General features: G+C 39.1%; 1 protein-coding gene across 2 annotated transcripts in view; it reads left to right on the top strand.

Moving 5' to 3' along the window:
- Positions 1 to 3,497: 3,497 nt before the first annotated feature.
- Positions 3,498 to 19,609, top strand: part of nf1a (neurofibromin 1a) — a gene marked incomplete at its 5' end in the record, with an annotated part of 121,227 nt that continues 105,115 nt past the window's right edge. For both annotated transcript variants that reach the window (XM_025898425.1, XM_025898424.1), the window contains 6 exon segments: positions 3,498 to 3,694; positions 13,947 to 14,053; positions 14,217 to 14,284; positions 14,411 to 14,486; positions 15,048 to 15,205; positions 15,296 to 15,469. In XM_025898425.1, coding sequence (XP_025754210.1) covers positions 3,498 to 3,694; positions 13,947 to 14,053; positions 14,217 to 14,284; positions 14,411 to 14,486; positions 15,048 to 15,205; positions 15,296 to 15,469 — 780 coding nt within the window.

Genomic DNA, 19,609 nt, shown 5'->3' with positions numbered 1-19,609 from the left:
ACACACACATATACATATATATACACACACACACACATATACATATATATATGTATATGTGTGTGTGTATATATATATATATGTGTGTGTGTGTGTATATATATATATATATATATATATATATATATATATATATATATATATATATATATATATATATATACACACACACACACACACACACACACACACACACACACACACACATACATATATATATATAATGTATACATGTGCATATGTATATATATATATGTCCTTAACAAATAGGGAACAGTCTGTCTATTCTCTCCATCTGTCAGCTGCTGCTGGCTCTTCCTCCTCCTCTTCCTCACACACTGCTGAGTTTGTCCTGGTGGATCATCAGGGGTGCAAAGCCTCACAGATGATGTGCAGCAGTGGGTCCCTCAGTCTTTCCTCAATCTGGACACTTGCAGTTGTCACACATGGAAATCAAATGTGTGATAAGCTGCAGGAGTCAAACACAAGTGTAACTTATAAATACATGTTCATACTTTTATTCCACAATCAGAGAGAAAGAAAAAGAGAGAGAGTGCAGGACAGACAGACAGGTGACAGTCTCAGGTGTATACACTGCTACAAAATGGCACAAGAGAAGGAGGATTTAGTGTTTGTGTTATTTCGAGTGCTAAACAAGAAGAGTTCCCAGATGGTACAGTGGACACATGTGTGACTCCTGTGATTAAAGCATCTTTCTTTCAGCTTAACGAGTGAATCGTCAGCTCGTTCAAACACACGTTAAAGTCCGGTTGGCTCGACACCACCGAACAGAGGCAGCAATATAACATAGCTAACATTAACAGTGCAGTCAATCCTGCTTGTGCCGTGATATTCAGGACTGCAAACCGAGCAGCATTCACTGACTTTCAGCTTGTTGTGTTTGTGGATATATGACTGACTTTAATTATCCATAAAATCATCACATTCTCTGTAAGATTAAGGTCAACTATATATATATATTTCAAAGTAGAGGCTTTAAAACCAAGTTAACGCTGAAAGTACAAACATCACTAATGTCACATAACTTTGCCGACATGTGGCCAACAGTAATGTTTTAATGTTCTTTATTATTAAACATTCGCACATAAATAAGTGACATCATATTCAGTACTTACTTTTGACAGTTCACTCTTCGGCTGCTCCCTTCTGCCGTATTTTGCGGCAAAATTATCCACACCCACCGCCGCGCTATGAATTGTGGGATATATGGGACCACGAAGCGTGCACCGGACCACGCTTGATATTTGGGGAAATCGACGGCCCATTTGTAGTATGCATTTGAAGTACACTTCGAATTGGGACAGCCGACGTTGCGTGGCGGTGACGTAATCGCACTCAAAATGCGTACTTCAAGCGTGCGGTCTCTTAATTGGGACACAGCCTCTATTTGTCGGACTAAGGTGCTCGTAAATCTGGAAGTAACCTGGGTCCTAAACTCCGTCCGCTTCAGGTCCCAAAGTCAAACGAACACTGCAGCATCACTGAGAGTTAAAAACTGTCTAAATTCTTTAATCTTTAATAAAACGATCAGCATTGCTGCTTTACCAGGTGTAACTATGAAGTTTAACATCCAGGCATCCATGAAAACCGAATTTATTACATTTAACGGAGTTAGAAGTTAGCAGGAAGTTAGTGGAAGTTAGCTCGCTAGTTTCGCTAGTTACCTAAGCATGATATAGCATGTTCTGACTGAGAGATTTCTGAAAAAATTCAAACGTACAGCTCTATCACTTCCAACATAAATGAAGACAGGAAACTAAACAGCAGTGACATTTGTAGGGTTACCGAAGTTGGGCTAGGTGGTATATAATGATGTGATCGCTAGCGACACAGCTATGTTAGCATAACATAAACAGTGAAGCTGGAGGATGAACGCTAACACTTTTCCACTCGATAAAAGTGGAAACGTGAAAGTTCCTGATGGTTAGAGACAAATGCAATCGCATGGCAGGATGCTGTAAACTGACCAAACCTCAGTCAGGAGAACAACTGAGAAAATCCATCCACAATAGGTTAGTCATTAATATATTGCAACAACATGGGCAGCTGTGATAGAATACAGCGTTAATGAATCAATGGTACAGAAGTGGAGGAAGCAAGAAGAATGAGTTGAATAAAGTTTGAGTTATCTGACTGCTTTGTTTCGCTTAATGTGCCTTATAATCCTGTGCACCTTATGGTCTGAAAAATACGTATTTGACTTTTTTATTTGGCACACTGCAGTTTAATGTTGCAAAGCACCTCTTTTTAACTTCAGTGGAGATTATACGTGGTTATGCTCAGGATATGTCAGCCCATTTCTACTGGAAATGCGTTTTGGTTAAACTTTCAGCAAGGAATTTGCATTTGCACTGTTAAATTTTTTATATAGCTTTAATGCACATAAAAACCAGCTGCTTGTTTAAGTGAAAATAAATGGATGGGGGTTTTTTTTGCGCTAGTAAAGTTGTGGAGTTGTATTTTGTCTCGCAGAAATTATATCGTCAGTTATATTGTTATTGCAAATTTTCAAACATATATCGTGATATATATTTTTGGCCATATCGCCCTGCTCTACTGGAACACTCTATTCACTTGTTAGACTCTTGCAGCAATATTAAGCTGCAGAACAAAGGAGAAAATCAAGTAATAAGTCTAGTTACAGCCTTTGTCAGTACAGGAAAATCAATTTCTTACCATCTAACAGGGGAATTGCGCTTATGTGTTAAATCTAGACCATAGGTCGTTAACTGCAAACCCCTCTGAAGCACAATGATACCAAGACATTGGGTCAAACTTTTCAACCATTTGCTTTAGCAGTTCTTGGTGCTAAGAGTGCCAAGATTTGATTTAGAGGGCAATTGCTTTTTTCCATAGGGCCATGTAGCTTTGGGGCACTTTTTTACCTTAATAAATTAAATCATTTAGGAGCTTTTTGTATTCACTTGGGTTATCTTTATCTAGTGTTAGACTTTGTTTGATGACCTGAAACATGTGAGAAATGTATGACAAACTAAGAAATCAGGAAGGGGGCAAATGGTTGTAATAGTATATAGTGCAAAAAGATCAAAGATTTGATTTAAGATTTGTGTGAGTAGAAACTGTAACAGACACATTGAATTTCTGGGGTATAGTAGCAAGTTGTTGTCTGTCAAATTTAGGCTTCATTATCACTACTACTACCACTACTACTACTACTACTTCTTCTACTAATACTATTATGTACTGTAACTCAGAAATTATTCAGTGTCTCTGTTGCTGTTTCTCCTCATGCAGACACAAACCCCTAAGTACACTTCTCTTTCATGAATATTTCCCCTCATGACTCTGGGATTGATTTACCTTTGGTTTTCACAAAAATGACTGAAGCCTGGTACCTCTCAATAGTTTGTACTAGGGCTGTGTTTGTAATTTCAAATAGCTTCCCAATCAAAATGCCATTTAAACATCATGTAGCCCTTTTGTTGATTATCTTCCTCTTTGTTTTCCCTTCTCAGCAATCTAAGGACTGCTTGCGTCTGGATGAAACCATGCTGGTCAAACAGCTGCTGCCAGAGATCTGCCATTTCATTCACACGTATCGTGAGGGGCACCAGCACCAGCATGCTGCTGAGCTACGAGCCTCAGCTTCGGCTGTCCTCTTCTCTCTGAGCTCCAACAACTTCAGCGCCGTTTTTAGCCGCATTTCGACCAGGTAGCGCATTCACCCAACTCTGTCATTTGTTGTGTAAATATATAAAATGAAAAGAAATAAATCGGTGGCATAGAGGGTTTGCGGTTGAAAAACTACATCAAATCTTTTAATGATGAGTATAATGAATTTCTAACTTCTCAAAGAAGTCCAATGTGCCTACGCAAATTTTTTTTAAAAGTGTGAATTTAGTTCAGTGAATTAGATAATTATTAGTTTAAAACGTGTCTTTAACAGATTTCTAATCTGTTTAAAGGTCTAATAAAAAAATTAAGCAATATATATGGTGCAAGCATTCACAACACTTTCTCCAAAATTTTACACACAATACCCTGTGACAAAGTGAAAAAAATTCCTTGAAATGCTTGTAGACATATTAAAAATAATATTGCATAACAGAATAATTCATTGGACTTCATGGATTGGCTAGTGCTCTGACATACACTGTCATCAATGGAAACTCTATATACACAGGCGTGTGCCTTTCTAAATCCATGTCCAGTTGACTGAATTAATACCTTTATGCCAGGTGGATTGCAGTCAAGTTGCAGATGATCTGATTGCATCTGACAGATGATCCATGAAAACGATGCACCTGAGATCAGTTTTAAGTGTCATTGCAAAATGTGTCTACACACACACACACACACACACACACACACACACACACACGGGTGCTAGGCTAGACCCCTCATGCTAACCAAGCCTACCACAGCCATGAGTGACAGAGATAAATATGAAGACATACCGGCTTGGACATCGCCTGGATTAACAAGGTCTGCATCAGGTGTCAAGGAACCAGGCCATGCTGATGAGAAGTGGGCTACTCGAACCAGAAAGCATCAATGGGCAAGAGACGAAAATAGGGCGCTATTTGAATGCTACTATGCATAGGAATAGGATGATAGCCTTATGGAGTCTTCGATACCCAGCATCCACATTGACGACGAAACAACTAGTACCCCAGTTTTCCAACATTCGGAGAAAGGATTGCTCTTATGGCTAGAGATTCACGAGGTACAACACTCAACACAAGGTATCTTGCGAGATACCAAGCCCCAGGTGCGATTGAAGAACTGACCTGAAAGATAAGATCATGGTGAAGCTTGAAACCTGGATCCTCTGTAGTAGGGCTGGGTATCGTCACTGATTTCTAGAATCGATTCGTTTCCGATTCACAAGGTCCCGAATCGATTCGATCCACGATTCGATTCAATTCGATTCGATTCAATTCAATTTGAATCTGGGAAATTTTGACAGTCAGAAATATTATAATTCAGATCAGTACATTTACATATTTTTGTATCTATAAAAAGGAAGCTGACACACGCAAGACTTTATCAAAGGTGTAAGTGTCACAGCAGATGCCTTTGTGTCAAAGTAGCTGAAGATAAAACACAGAAAAACATGAAGGTGGTTTTCCTGGCCTGGGATTTTACAAAAATATTCTGCAGTACATCAGAAACGAAAGAAAACCATTAATCAACATATGAACGTTACCTCTGACGTTACAACGGTTTTATTAGAGACACGGCTAAGCGTTTTGCATTTTGCATAATTTTAAAAAGTTTAAATTTGTTCAGTATTGAACGGCAGAAATTAGGTTTTAGGTCCTTTTGTAGGTCCTTTTTTAGGTCCTTTCCATTTTGTGAGGTTTCACCTGAGATTCTGGCGTTTCGGGCAAAATAAATTTATATTAAAAAATCGATTCAGGATTTTAATGAATCGATTTCACACTATTCAAGCCAGAATCGATTTTAATCGATGAATCGATTATTAAAACCCACCCCTACTCCGTAGCCGGTTACCAAGACTACGTGAAGTACCCTTGGAAGATCTAGTAGATGATGTGAATGCAGTACTATGGACGGACACCTAGGGCTCCGATTACTACTGTGACCACTGTTACCTTCACCCTCCACATCTTCTCAAGCTCATCTCTGAGCCCTTGGCTCTTCTCTGACTTAAATGTGACTCAACAAATACTTTAAACATAGCATGGGTCCAGAGGGGGACACATTGAGCACTTGTGAACGTACGTCTATTTAAAACTTCTTATTCAGCCATGTATTTTAAAATTTACCAAAAGCTTCTTTGGCCATTACTTCAAACTATAAAGCCTTTGAAACCACACGATTCTTTTCAATGCACCCTGTATTATTAGGGCCCGAGCACTGAGAGTGCGAAGGCCCTATTGTATCTGCTCTGTTTATTATTATTAGGGCCCGAGCACTGAGAGTGCGAAGGCCCTATTGTATCTTCTCTGTTTATTATTATTATTATTATTATTATTATTATTATTATTTTTCATTGAAATGAATTGCCTTTTTGAGGGCTTTAACATGTTCAAAAACTCATGAAATTTTGCACACATGCCAGGTCTGGTGAAAAATTTTGTATTTTAATAGTTTTACATATGAGCACTGGGAAATGGCTCTAGAGCGCCACCTATGCCTTGTTAAATGCAGCCCTACGACCACATCGTTTGAGCTACATGTATGAAATCTGGCACACATGTGTATCATGCCAAGACGAACAAAAAAGTCAGTGGAACCATTGATCCAAACCCAACAGGAAGTCCGTCATTTAGACGTGAAGGTGACATTTTGACTCTAATTTTGCCATTTCCATGCCTCGAACTTTTTCGAACTCCTCGGGATTTGGTCGTATAAGCTTCATCTTTGGTCAGTGTCAACTACACACCTGGGCCATGTTAAATTGCGGAGCTTTTGAGTTTTCGGGATATGGTGAGCCCGTGGCGCCACGGCGAATTTCGATGACTCGCCATGAAAATCTTGTTGTCTCTCATTCCCTCATACATGGTCCGACGTGAACCAAAGAGCACACATATGATAAGGCTCTACCCCTGAACATATTTCAACTGCCATATTTGACATCAGGGACAGCGCCACCTAGTGGGAACAGGAAATGTCATGTTTTACACTTTGGGGTACAGTATTGTGATGAGTGACATCTGCAGCCTCAAATTTCTCCAGGAAAGCCCTAAGGAGTTGGTCTTGGCTTCTAGTGAAAACTGTGAGTTTTCGCGAAAGGGTGTGACCCCAGCAGCATGGCGAACATCGATGTCTCGCCATGAAGAAACAAATTAGTATAACTCAATGAAATTCAGTCTGATCAGTACCAGACTTTACAGGAATGATGTCAGACCCGCCCTGAACAGATTGATGTGCCCATTGTCAAGAATAAGTAGAGCGCCACCTAGTGGCAACAGGAAATGTCATGTCTTTCATTTTCTTCTACTGATTTTCACAGGTTCATCGTGGCCACCTCAAAAGCGGTGAATATCACCATCAGTCCCTCATGATGCTTCAGTGAGAAAATTGTGACTTTAAACTGAACGGCGCACCCTAGTGGCAACGCGGTTCACCATGAACAATAAAGTGGCTTTTGAGGGGGCTTGGAAAGTTTAAAATGTCTTGAAATTGGGCGCACACCTCCAATGTGATGAGCGCTATCTTGTTACAGGATCATTTTCATTAAATGGCGCAAAATGGCTCCACAGCGCCCCCTACAAAATTTCAAAACATCAGCCCCTGCTCTGTGTTTTATCTATAAGTCTGAAATCTGGCAAGCTTATGTAAGATATCAAGATGTACAAAAAAGTCTCCTGGAGCAATATCCCAAATCACACAGGAAGTCAGCTATTTTAAAATGAATGTGTAATTTTGGCGACATTTTCCCCTCTTTTCAGGCACCGTTCTTTGACGAACTCCTCCAAGGGATTTATTCAGATTGACACGATCTCCTGTGTGTGGAATCTAAAGACCTTTGTGATGTTAAATTGCGAAGCTTTTTACGTTCAGGGAAACGGGGTGGTCGTGGCGGCACGTGGAGTTTCAATCACTCTCCAAAAAGCAGTAATCTGCTGTCACTCAAAAACACAATGTCCAATCTCTCCCAAAGGTCGCAATTTTGATGAGACTCGAGCACGGAAATGTTTGTTATGCCATTTGTCAGTAATTCTTAGAGCGCCACCTAGTGGGATGACTATAATAATGGTTGAATGAGATTAAATTTTAGCTGGTGGTTAAATGCATGAATTCCATCAATGTGACATCAGATCGGAAGCGCTGGTTTTAGGTGTTGGGCTGGGCTCGACGTGCTGGGGTGCGAGGGCCCTCATATCGCTGCTTGCAGCTTTAATTTTGTATTTGTTTTTTGATGATTAGTTTAGGAGTTCAGCTGGCCTTTGTCCAGATTCATAATATCTTCATTTTACAAAGATTAGCTTTTTGTCATGTCATTGGAAGAATATTATTATGGGGGTCAAGAGGCCATTCTTAAGGAGGGGAAAGACTAAGCAGAAGTGTGCTGGATGCAAGAAGACTAGTCAAAATTGAGAAAAATGTGAATGCATCATATTTTTGAGCCACCATGCAATACCATCTGCAAACTGTCTTTTTTTTTTTTTTTTAAACATGCTAATTAAAACTCACAGTAGAAAACTATCGTTGTTCGGCCTCACCAAAGCCAAAACCTCAAAGAAGAGCTTTGTAACATCCTTCAAAAAGCCTTTGGAACTATTCCTAAAGACTAAATAAATAAATCAAAACCAAGAGAGTTCAGGCTCTTCTGGCTCTTCTTGCTATATTGAAGTACTTCATGCGGAGACCCCTTTGGCTCCAGCTGCGGTCTCAAGGCTGGAGGTAAACAACAACACCCTGATAACGACTGTGTTGAGACTGTTCTTCCCATTCTACGCAAGGCCACCTGGGTTGGCTGTAAGACTGTTTACTTAGCCTGGCAGGGCGAAGGACACTGTCTCAGCTGAACTCTGGAGAGACACACACACACACACACACACACACACACACACACACACAGACATATATACACATGCAGATGTACACTCATCCCCCCTCCCCCTCCAAACGCCTTCGATGCTTATTCCCTTCCGATGCTGACGGTGGATCAAGGAGACCAGCGCATAGGCTGCAGGCCCGGATGCACTGTCTGCATTAGCTGTCTCTCACCCTTTACCCATCCCTGTTGCTTGTCATGTGTTTCTTTGGTGTATTAAGAGTCTTTTCATGTGCTATGTGCAGAGGTGTTTTTTTTCTGTTCTCAAACTGATCTCCCTGTTGGAGCTCAGTCTGGGGGGAGTTATTTTTTTCTCCTTATCTTTCCTCATGTGGTGGATTTTCCATTGTTATACCTCTCTGACCTGTCTTCCCCATCTGATGTTTTTGTGTAATGTATGTATGGTCGGAGGATAAGATGGCGCCGCCATTGCGTTTAATAGGTCGGCAGCCTTAACATGAAATTTCCCCTTGTGGGACTAATAAAGGTATATCAAATCAAATCAAAGTTAGTCATACCAAATTTAGATTTTATCATGAAACTGAACTTATCGTGCTTGTTGTTTTCAACATGTAAACATCCATTCGGGACTACAGAACGTTATAGAACCCATAGTGCTAGTAGCCAATTTAAGTTCAATAACGGTTGCATTTGATTTTGTTTAATAGGCACACTCTAATTGTTTTATTTTTTGGTATTTCAACCCAGTTGACCTTCTGACATACATCACGAATGATGAAGCACCTGTACCTGATGGCTTCTTGTTGAGTTAATATAGCCAACTTTTATCTTAATATTTATTTTATTATTTATTAGAATAATTTTAGATTTTAAAACCACCTAGGGAATCCCACCAAGTATAAATCAAGCTTTCATCACACTGCTCGCGAAACTAAACCCACCCAGCAATCTAATTATTGAGTTCTTAGCTTTTGTATCTGAACTATGTAAAATCATGCCATTTGTTATTCATCCTTATCAGAGAGGTTTTATTAAAGGTAGATAAATCTAAGACGACAACAAGAAAAAAAAAAAAGCCACACACATCCTCCAGGTCCAAAAAAACATGAACACGGAAAAGAATTCTTATTGCATCTAGTGTATCATGTTTTGAGCACACGTACTCTTCATTGTACAGTGGAACACAGAGCAGTGCCATCTCATGTCACCTGTGAAAGGTCACATGACCACGACACACAGTAATAATATGCAATCAGAACCATGTCTGACAACAGACAGTCGATAAATAAATCATCTGCAAGTAATACATATTGCCTTGGTATAAGCCAGAAAAATCAGTGCCTCCACAAACCAAACAACAAACAGAAGGGTATGCAAAATAGGGCTGGGCCATATCATACCGTTCACGGTAATACCGGTACAATGTTGGGCAATGATAAGAAAATGAAATATTGCGATAGAATATGGGTAAAACGCGCATGCGCAGTGCCTTTGTTTTCATACGCACATGGAGGAAAAAGCGTGCCGGCGACGGAGAATGAGAAGGGCGAAAGTGGATCGTTGAATGAAACAGATGAACCAGAACTGGTTTGTAAAAATGCTGCAACTTCAGTGGTGTGGAACTGGTTTAGCTTTCATCCGTCAGATACACAACAAAGCACTATTTTTGGTAACGCATGCTAGCGGGCCGTCGTTATTACAGTGTTTTTTTTGGAAAATACGGCACACTTAAAATCAATCCTTTGATTTTTCTGAAAATCGACAGTTCCTCTTATAATCCCGTGTGCCTTATGTTTGAATTCTGGTTGTGTTTACTGACCTCGAAACGATTTTATGTGGTACACGGCACTCGAAAATCTGTCAAATGTTTTAGTACGACTTTGCTAAGCTACGAACCCGCACCGCTTGATGGATCGTCGGAGCGTTACGGCTATTGTAGGCAGGAGCCTCGCGGAGTGATATGTACTGTGCTTCAACATAATATTACCGTATTGTGTGTGTATAACCTCTTTTTAAGTTTTGTCGATATTATGCATGGTTATGCTGAGGATATGTCGGCCAATTTCCACTGGAAATGCCTTTTGGTTAAACTTTCAGCAAGGAATTTGCATTTGCACTGTTAAATTTTTATATAGCTTTAATGCACATAAAAAACAGCTGCTTGTTTAAGTGAACATACATCGGTTGGGTTTCTTTTGCACTAATAAAGTTGTGGAGTTGTAAAGTATTTTGTCTTGCGTCAATTATATCGTCAGTTATATCGTTATCGCAAATTTTCAAATGTATATCGTGATAAATATTTTTGGTCATATCGCCCTGCTCTAATGCAGAATGTTACAGGGAGTATCTAACAGGAAAATAGTTGATACAATTGGTTACACAGATGTCAAATCTACTCACTCAAAGAACACAAGTAATGCACTCAATCGCCAGGACCTGTATGCACGCTCACCACGCAAGACTCCATTGCTGTAGAAAAAGAATGTTGAAGCGCATTTAGAATTTTCTTGAACAACATTTAGACAAGCTTGTGAAATACTGGGAGAGCATAGTATGATCAGATGAGACCAAAATTCTCTCCGATATTACATATTGGTATCGGTCCGATACTGACCTAAATTACTGGATCGGATATTGGAGAGAAATAAAAAATGTCATCAAATCCATTAAATATCACGAAAGCACCTCACAAAACTTGTGACATGGCGTAACTCAGCTCATAACCCTGGAGCAGTATGCGTCACGTGATAGAGCGGCTGTGGTGTGCGAGACCTGTCTGAGTACTGGTTGAGCAGTTGGAGCCTCGCTACCAAAGCGGCATTTATCTCAGAGAAAGCTATCCCAGAGAAGTAAAGCAAGTGTGTAATTTCATCTCTGAATGTTTGTTTAGCATTGCCACGTTAAGCTTAACAACTGATACTGAATATGGAGCGACTGCCTCTTCTTCTCTCCCCCTCCCTCTCCTGTTGTTACTTCAATCATGAAACTGATCAATGATCGGCTGATCGGCTTTTCTGCCGTGACTCCCGTCTCTCTTGTTTGTTTTTGGCCCAATTTGCACCAGAAAAAGGAAACCAGCGGCTGAACAACAGCAGCACGTTAAAGCTTGATAGGCTGTTGTTAGAATTTATTTAATATTACTTTCTACACCAGGATCTTTTTCTACGAAGCTGATGGCTGGTAACTGTGCAGGGGCGGGTCTAGCAAAGTTTTGCCAGGGGGGCAGGTAGGGCATTAACAGGGGAAGGGGGGCACAAAGAAATACTTTTCTTTCTTATTCTCATTTAAAATGTCTAGAACCAAAAAGTTTTAATTTGATGTAAAATGTATAGAAATCCATTACTGTATATAGTAACTATTAAGTCTAATGTACCCTAGTAAGCTATAGTACTTTTTCCTTTGGGAAGGTACCATCTGTGCAGTCTGCAATTCTGTTGAAGAATGATCTTTAATCTATTTAATTATTGTGAAAAAATAATTTATTTCTGTGCATTTTTTTTTTTTTTTTTTTTTTTTTTTTTACACATGCGTTAAATTAAAGTTGAGGCAGAGGGTGGGGGGTGGTTCCCTATTTATTTATTTTTTTATTTGCTGGGAGTTGGCAACCCTATTAGTTAGGTTGCTTATCATTTCTGCTAAGTACTCTTTAAAATACAAGAATAGGGAGGATGATGTAGGTTCAAGTTTATTAGATTGATCAGTATTGCTGAACTATGAAATATTTTGGGTGCAGTGTATTTTTTGCATACAGGTATAACCGAATAGCTTTAGTGTTTGTTTTTTTTAAACTTGATTATGAACTTATACAAAATGCAGCAAGATATTAAAGAAAAACAGTTTTATTGATTTAAAAAGGTACACTATATCGGTATCGGCAGATATCCCAATTTATGATATCGGTATCGGACATAAAAAAGTGGTATCACGCCATCTCTACTGTACACATATTCCTTTTTTTATGGGCCAGGACTCGCGATGAAAGACGCCAGAAAGGAAGGAGTCAGATTAACCTCCAGCTGAAACTCTGCATCATTTATCCACGCTATCCAGTAAATCCGCGGTAGGCTAGCCTTCTTTTGGGCCATTCCGCTGAAATAAAATACTGAATCGCCAGAAGTATGACCCAGACTGACTCTGGTGCAGTAAGTCGGACCAGCTGTTTAAACCTGGTTGGTCTCAGTGACAGTTTATTTGGGTGAGGAATACAATAAACGAATGAAAGCTTCAGGATACTTTGATTGAAGGTGCCGGGCTGACTTCCTTGTTTTGCTTTGGAGAACCTGAGGTAGAGTTTTGCTTGTGCGACTTTTTTGGAGTATTAAAGAATGAACTAAAAATCTGATAAGGAATGCACTTTCTTGTCTTCTCTTTTGTGAGTGAACTCTAGCAACTCCTTATAACTGATGTTATGGACTCTTTGTAAAATGAATTTACTGGTTAATGGTTGCAGTCGAATGCTTTCTCCAACTCCACAAAACACATGCAGACTGGTTGCGATCAATCTTCCACACCCCCTTGAATACCCTTGTGAGGATAAAGAGCTGATCCAGCGTTCCACCACCAGGACAAAACCTCATTGTTCCTCCTGAATCCCAGGTTCAACAAATGGATGAACTCTCCTTTCCAGTACCCTGGCATAGGTCTTCCCAAAAGCTGAGGAGTGTTATCCCTCTATATTTGGAACACACACCCCCATCCCCATCTTAAAGATCGGACTCAATGCCTATGCAGGGGTGCTCAGAGGCCAAGACAGCCTCAGCACACTTTCACATACAATTATCTGGAGCAGCATATCTGTCCAAACAAACAGCACATGTACTTTGTCTTTTATAACAAGACAACCTTATAAAACAACTGGGGCTTTGAGAAACTTGGGGTGAATCTCATCCACCCTCGAGGTCCTGCCATTAGAGAATTGTTCAATAACTTTACCTCTAGTCAATTGTCCCAATTGGTTGTGGAGGTCCTTGAACTATACTATAACCAAGAATCAGATTTCCAGGACCTCCGTCTTTGACTCTTCAGAGTCTGCTCTTGATGTTTCCTCCTGAGACTATGGCCCGGCCACCAGGTCTCTCCTTCAAGCGCCCTCCCAAGACCTGGGTTCAGGGTGGGGGCCTGGTAACCTTATCCTGGGCAGGGTAAACTAGTCTCAATTTATCTGAGTCTTGATTTATTTCAAGATGTGGAGTATTTACAAATTATGGGATATGTGTCATGTATCACACATTTGCTGAATATAGTTGATAACTCATGAAATTTTTATGGTTCTTTTTTGATATAATTATTATATCAAATTAAGTTTTACTGGCATAGGGTCCATTCCAAAAATATTATAGGGTTATACTATAGTATGAATAATGAGTAATCAGTCATTTGGTCAGCAGAGTACCTCTGATTTCCAGATTAATGTTGTAAGCCTTGTTCTTTGTAACTGCTGAACAGCAGAATTCACTCCTCCTTGTGTTTTCAGGCTTCAAGAGTTGACCGTTTGCTCAGAGGATAATGTTGATGTTCATGACATAGAGCTCATGCAGTACATCAATGTGGACTGCTCTAAGCTGAAGAGGCTGTTACAAGGTTAGTTTCTAATGCACTTACAGGATTACATTTGGGGGTATAATATTGGTAAAGGGACTAAGGAATTATTAGAAGAATGAAATTAGTTGGGGTTTTTTTTTTTTTGAGAAATTATGAAATAGAGATGTTAAACAAAAAATTCTGTTTGGCTTTCTTCTCTTAGAAACTGTAATGAAGTTCAGAGCTCTAAAGAAGCCTGCCCAGCTTGCAGTCATCAGCAGTTTAGAGAAGGTAATTTTTTCTCTTTGTAAAAGTGCAAAATAATTTTAAGCATGATATCAGTGAATAATGAAAATGTAACACTTTTTTTTTTTCTCCTTCTTCTTCTTTTCTTCTTTTTTTCTTCTTTTCAATCAGGCGTTTTGGAACTGGGTGGAGTATTACCCAGATGAGTTCACCATGCTGTACCAGCGACCACAGTCAGATATGGCAGGTATGAAAAGAGTTAACTATAATATGAATATATAAGATGATGAAGAAGAAATAATTACCCCTATATCTGTGAAATTATTTTGTTAGAACGGTTGATATGATTATGTATTACTGCAACTATTTTTAGTAATAGTAATAATTAAACACACACAGACAATACCAAACAGCTATCTTGTAGCAGCTGAGATGATTTAGTCTGTTAGAAAAAAGCTTCCATGCCTGCTTAGTAAGTGGTGCAGAGAGGGTATGCAGTGGTACTGTATCACTACTACTACATCACTACTACTGCTGGTTCAGCTGATGGTTGAATGGAAACAATAACAACAATAAAAGATGACAGGCCCCTTTGTAAGTAATAGAAGTAGTTGAAGAGCAGTTCATTGCCATCAAAAGATTCTTTTAATTTTATAGATGTTTTTCTAATGTTCTAGAGTATATAAGTAATGAAAAATATTATCAGCTGTACATGTTTTATTTCAGATTTAACATACATGATAGTGGCTTAAAAAATTGACTGGCAATGTTCCTGGCATTAAATATGTCTATTTATGTCTTTGTACAGAAGCTGCAGAGAAGTTGTTTGACCTGGTGGACAGTTTTGCAGAGAGTACCAAGAGGAAGGCAGCAGTGTGGCCACTGCAGATAATCCTCCTCATACTCTGTCCAGAGATTACACACACGATCTCCAAAGACACAGTGGAAGAAAGCAAGGCTAACAAGGTCTGAGAGAAGAACACACAGTGATAAAACATAGTTTGATTCCATTCACCTTTTAATTAAAGACACTTTTCTGTTATTTTGTATCTGCAGAAACTTTTTCTGGACAGTTTACGGAAAGCTTTAGCAGGGCAAGGTGGAAGCAAACAGCTGATGGAGAGTGCTGCCATTGCCTGTGTCAAACTTTGTAAAGCCTCTACTTATATCAACTGGGAAGATCATTCCACCATTTTCCTCCTGGTCCAGTCCATTGTCATGGATCTCAAGGTCTGACCACTTTCTGAAAAGCAATTATCCTGTTTGTTAAATCTTAGGTTGTGTTAATACTGTTTATTATTACATAGTTTAGATCATTTACTGACGTGACACTGAAATAAGTTATGTCTCGCTGGTTAAAGAAAATGAATCTTTACACATCAAAGATGAACATACACATCGTGCCTACATACTGGATACAAGTTATCACTCAAATATGTTTCTAATTGGGTGTACATATTTTGTGAAAAATAGTTTGAGCATCAAAACCAGACTGATTTTCTGAGATTTATTGGAAAACTGATTCATTGCAACTTTTTTTGTGATTTGCAGTGGATTTCCCTGAATCAGTTAAAAACTTTTGTTTCCATGTGACAAAATGTAACATGTTTTTATGTAGAATCAGTGTAAATGGTGACTGATCTTAAGTGATTTCACTTGCTTGTTCTAAAGCAAGTGAAATCACTAAAGCAAGTGAAATCACTTAAGCAAGTGAAATCACTAAAGCAAGCTCAGCAACTTGAGCTGAATAGCAATATAGTGAAGAGCCTAATTCCAAGATGTTCTGTGCACATCCTACTTTTTCACTGGTGTCTGGGTTGCCAAATTGTCCAGAAAAACCTTTAGATTAAAGTTAGCCAGCAGTGCCTCCTGTCGGTCAGGTCTGGGTGAACAGATTCCAGAAGTGGCTGCTATAAAATCATGTGATTCACCATTTGCTGCTGTGGGGAGAAGTGATGCTGGGTTTAAAACAGTACATGTTTTAACTGTGATATTTGGCATTTTTCAATAATACAGTGTGATACCATAACCAACAAGCAGCTAGTAAATATATTTTTTTCTCAGTGCGATCAGTGACACAGAATGTGGCAGATAAAAGGTTGAGTCTGGATTGCCCACAAGCTCATGTGACGCTAGAGATTCTTTTCAGCTGCCGCTGCTTGCAGGTGGAGGAAGGCCTGCTGGTCTTGTCATTCCCCATGCTCCTGCAACAAAACATGTATCCACCCTTTTTGTCCACTATCTGGGTGAATGGTTGGAATTGGGTTATGCTAAAGCAGTTGCAGTGAGTAGTGTAAGTCATTAAGTAATTAATGACTAAGTCATTCAACGCTTTGTCTGTATCATCAGTCTTTTAGTCTGTCACGTCCAGTCAGTCCCCTCCGATCTATCATTGCTGATAATGGAGGTTCTCGGCAGCATACTGTACCATGTATATGACATACATATGATGTCATGGCAAAAAGTCTAAGTAAACTTTATTGTCATTTCTGCTGTATACAGTGCAGTATATAGAGAGACGAGACAACGAGGCTCCAGTTACATTCATCGCAAAACACAAACAATGAATAAATAAATACATCAATAAAATAAATAAATAAATAAAAAAATTCTTTGTGATTTTGGAATGGTTTGGATCACTGCAATCCTTTTTAGAGAAAGGGTCTTACCATCTGATGTGAACGTGTGTCCCAGAAAGGTGAATTTCTCCGAAGCCGAATGTAATTTGGAGAGGCCTACCTTGTGACTGTTCTTAGTGAGGTATTTTATAGCCCTTTAGTTTAAATCATCGACCCATCAAAAAATTTGAACCCATCTGGAGGAATAAAACCTGACAGGTTTTCTTCAAGTGCACTGTTAAAAAGTGTTGGGGCCTGGTTTAGAATATTTTTTTCCCTTGGAAAGAGAGCAGCCAAAACCAACTGGCAGTATCAATCCCCTTTATACTTGAAAACGCACTAGCCAGATCAATCACAGAAAAGTATTTGCTTGGTGAAACTTGTGGCAATATGGTGTGGTGGTTGTTTGCAACACACAGTTGTTGTTAGATGCTTCCTGAACACCTAATTTGCGATGTTTTACTCCTGGAATGTCAGTTTCTTTCAAGTGTTTGTACCAAGGCTTGCAAAATTTCAAAATCCCTGGTAGCCCTTCGGGCAGGCACTCTTCAGTTTTTGGTAGCCCAAAATAAATTTAAGTAGCCCGAATAAAAAAGAGAGCAATTTTTTAATGTTTTGTTTCCTTTACAATATTATACATTAAAGTATAATATTGTAACAGAAACAAAAAATTAATCAGAAAATTGTTAAAATACAAATCACAACAACTGTATAAAAATTACAATCATCAATTCAAATACTTGGTTCTAATTGAACAGAAATTTCTATGAACTTGCAAGAACTGTGTAGAACATGAATCAGTCTGTGTCAGATCCTGAATCTGAAATTTCCACTGAAGTCAAGGGTAAGGGATAAGTGGAACCAAGATCGAGGCCATTTGCTTTTTGAAGTTTGCAAAAACTGCTAAATTTTGACAATGGTAGTTCACTCTTTGCAACATAGTACGCTTTTGAAAGATTTTTCAGGACTTCTGCTTGTGCTTGGTTTATTTTTAGTATGTTTTTTGCAATTGCTGTTTGTTCTGGGAAAGATATTGCAGACTGAGCAATAATGCATTTCTTGCATTTCTCATGGGTTCTTTCTTAAAATTACTGGTCCCAGTTACAAAGGCGCTTGTCAACTCAAATGAAAAGAAACTCACGACACACCTGGCAGAACATCATGTTATTTAGCTCGTCATATTCCAGCCACATAAATTCTGTTGTCCATGAAACCAAAAAAGCTGAGCTTTCTTTTTGCCTCATAGTCTGATTTGTCGTAACTTTTCCGTTTTGTGGTAGGCTTTTCTTTGGCTGCCCCTTCTTCACCCTGACCTGTCTTATTTGGCTCAGCAGAACTAAAATACCGGCGTAAATCCTGCTGCTTTTACACACGTACTTACATAACGGTCAGCGATTCTCTGCGCAATCAACCTCTCACATGTTTAAGCTTGCTGCGGGAGATTTCACTTGTCACGTTTGAATAGTAGCTAATGAGTGATAAGACGATGTCAGAGGAATTGGTGCGCAATTAATCGTCACTCACCAATCAGTGCTGCCGCTCTCTACACACCGTTTGTGGGATCGCAAAGTGAAAGTGAAAGCAAAAAACCAGGCGCAAATTCAAACGCGATTTCAATATGTCACATATTCACAGTGGCTCATCGATGCCAATGACATAATTACTCAGCTACATTTTCGAAAGAATGCAAAAGCATTGACATATATTTTTCCTTCCTATGATTGCCCGACGGGCAGGGCTGAGATAGATTTTGGTAGCCCGATTGGAAAAATCGCTAGCCCCGGGACGTCGGGCTAGCGATTTTGCGAGCCCTGGTTTGTACTGTTGCATTTATGTTAGCCGCAGCCCCAATCGTTTTGTTCTGTCTTTGAAAGAGAAACACGTGAAATGCTGTCATTTATTCTATAAAAACAGTTAAGTGAGAATTACCCTGGCTGTACACTTACCTTTTGTCAAATACACACTGTTTATTTATACCCTCTCACTTTCCTGTATTTCTGTACCATATTTTTTTCTCTCAAACTGCTCATCGGCTCCCTCAGACACATGTGCTGTTACATCTAACAAGTTTGGTTTCATGTAATCAAAGTCAAATTTAGCTTCATTGTTAAAAATTATATATACAGATCATACACAGGAATTTGAAATTGCAGTAATTCCACAGCCCTCAGTGTTACACTTAAACAAACATAAAACAAAAATCTTATATACAATCTCATATATATAGATGAGATTGTGTATATAAGGGCTGTGGGTGTGTGTGTGTTGGTGTGCAAGCTTCACCAGTTCATCAGAAGCAGGAATAACAGCAGTTTGTTCAAGTTTCCACTCACATGCATACATCGGTGGATCTCAGTCATATTTAACCACCTACAACATTCTGTTCACTTGTGTTATATTATGTTCCCCTGACATGATGACAATCGGTTATTTTACATGTCAAATCTTACCCAGCAAGTTGACAGGACAGAATGATAACAGAAATGCATTTTTGAAAGATCCAAATAAAAGATCAGTGCCTTTATATTGCAAGCATTTTACAATTGTATTAACCACTAAGTTTATTGATGGCTCACTGATTGGTGGGACTGACATTAATGAAATCGGTAAGCGTGTTTCACAGTGATAAACGATATGACTATGATTATGAGTGTGAGCTGGTCTTCATTGCCTGTTTGGGTGTGTGTGTTAGTAGGCAGGTTAATGCATTGTGTGTGTGTGTGTGTGTGTGTGTGTGTCTTATTTTAATTTT

Source organism: Oreochromis niloticus, linkage group LG14 (genome assembly GCF_001858045.2).
Source record: "Oreochromis niloticus isolate F11D_XX linkage group LG14, O_niloticus_UMD_NMBU, whole genome shotgun sequence".
In the NCBI taxonomy this organism is placed as follows: Eukaryota; Metazoa; Chordata; class Actinopteri; order Cichliformes; family Cichlidae; genus Oreochromis; species Oreochromis niloticus.
The sequence above is the reverse complement of the archived record's forward strand: the minus strand, read 5'-3'. Positions and strand labels throughout refer to the sequence as shown.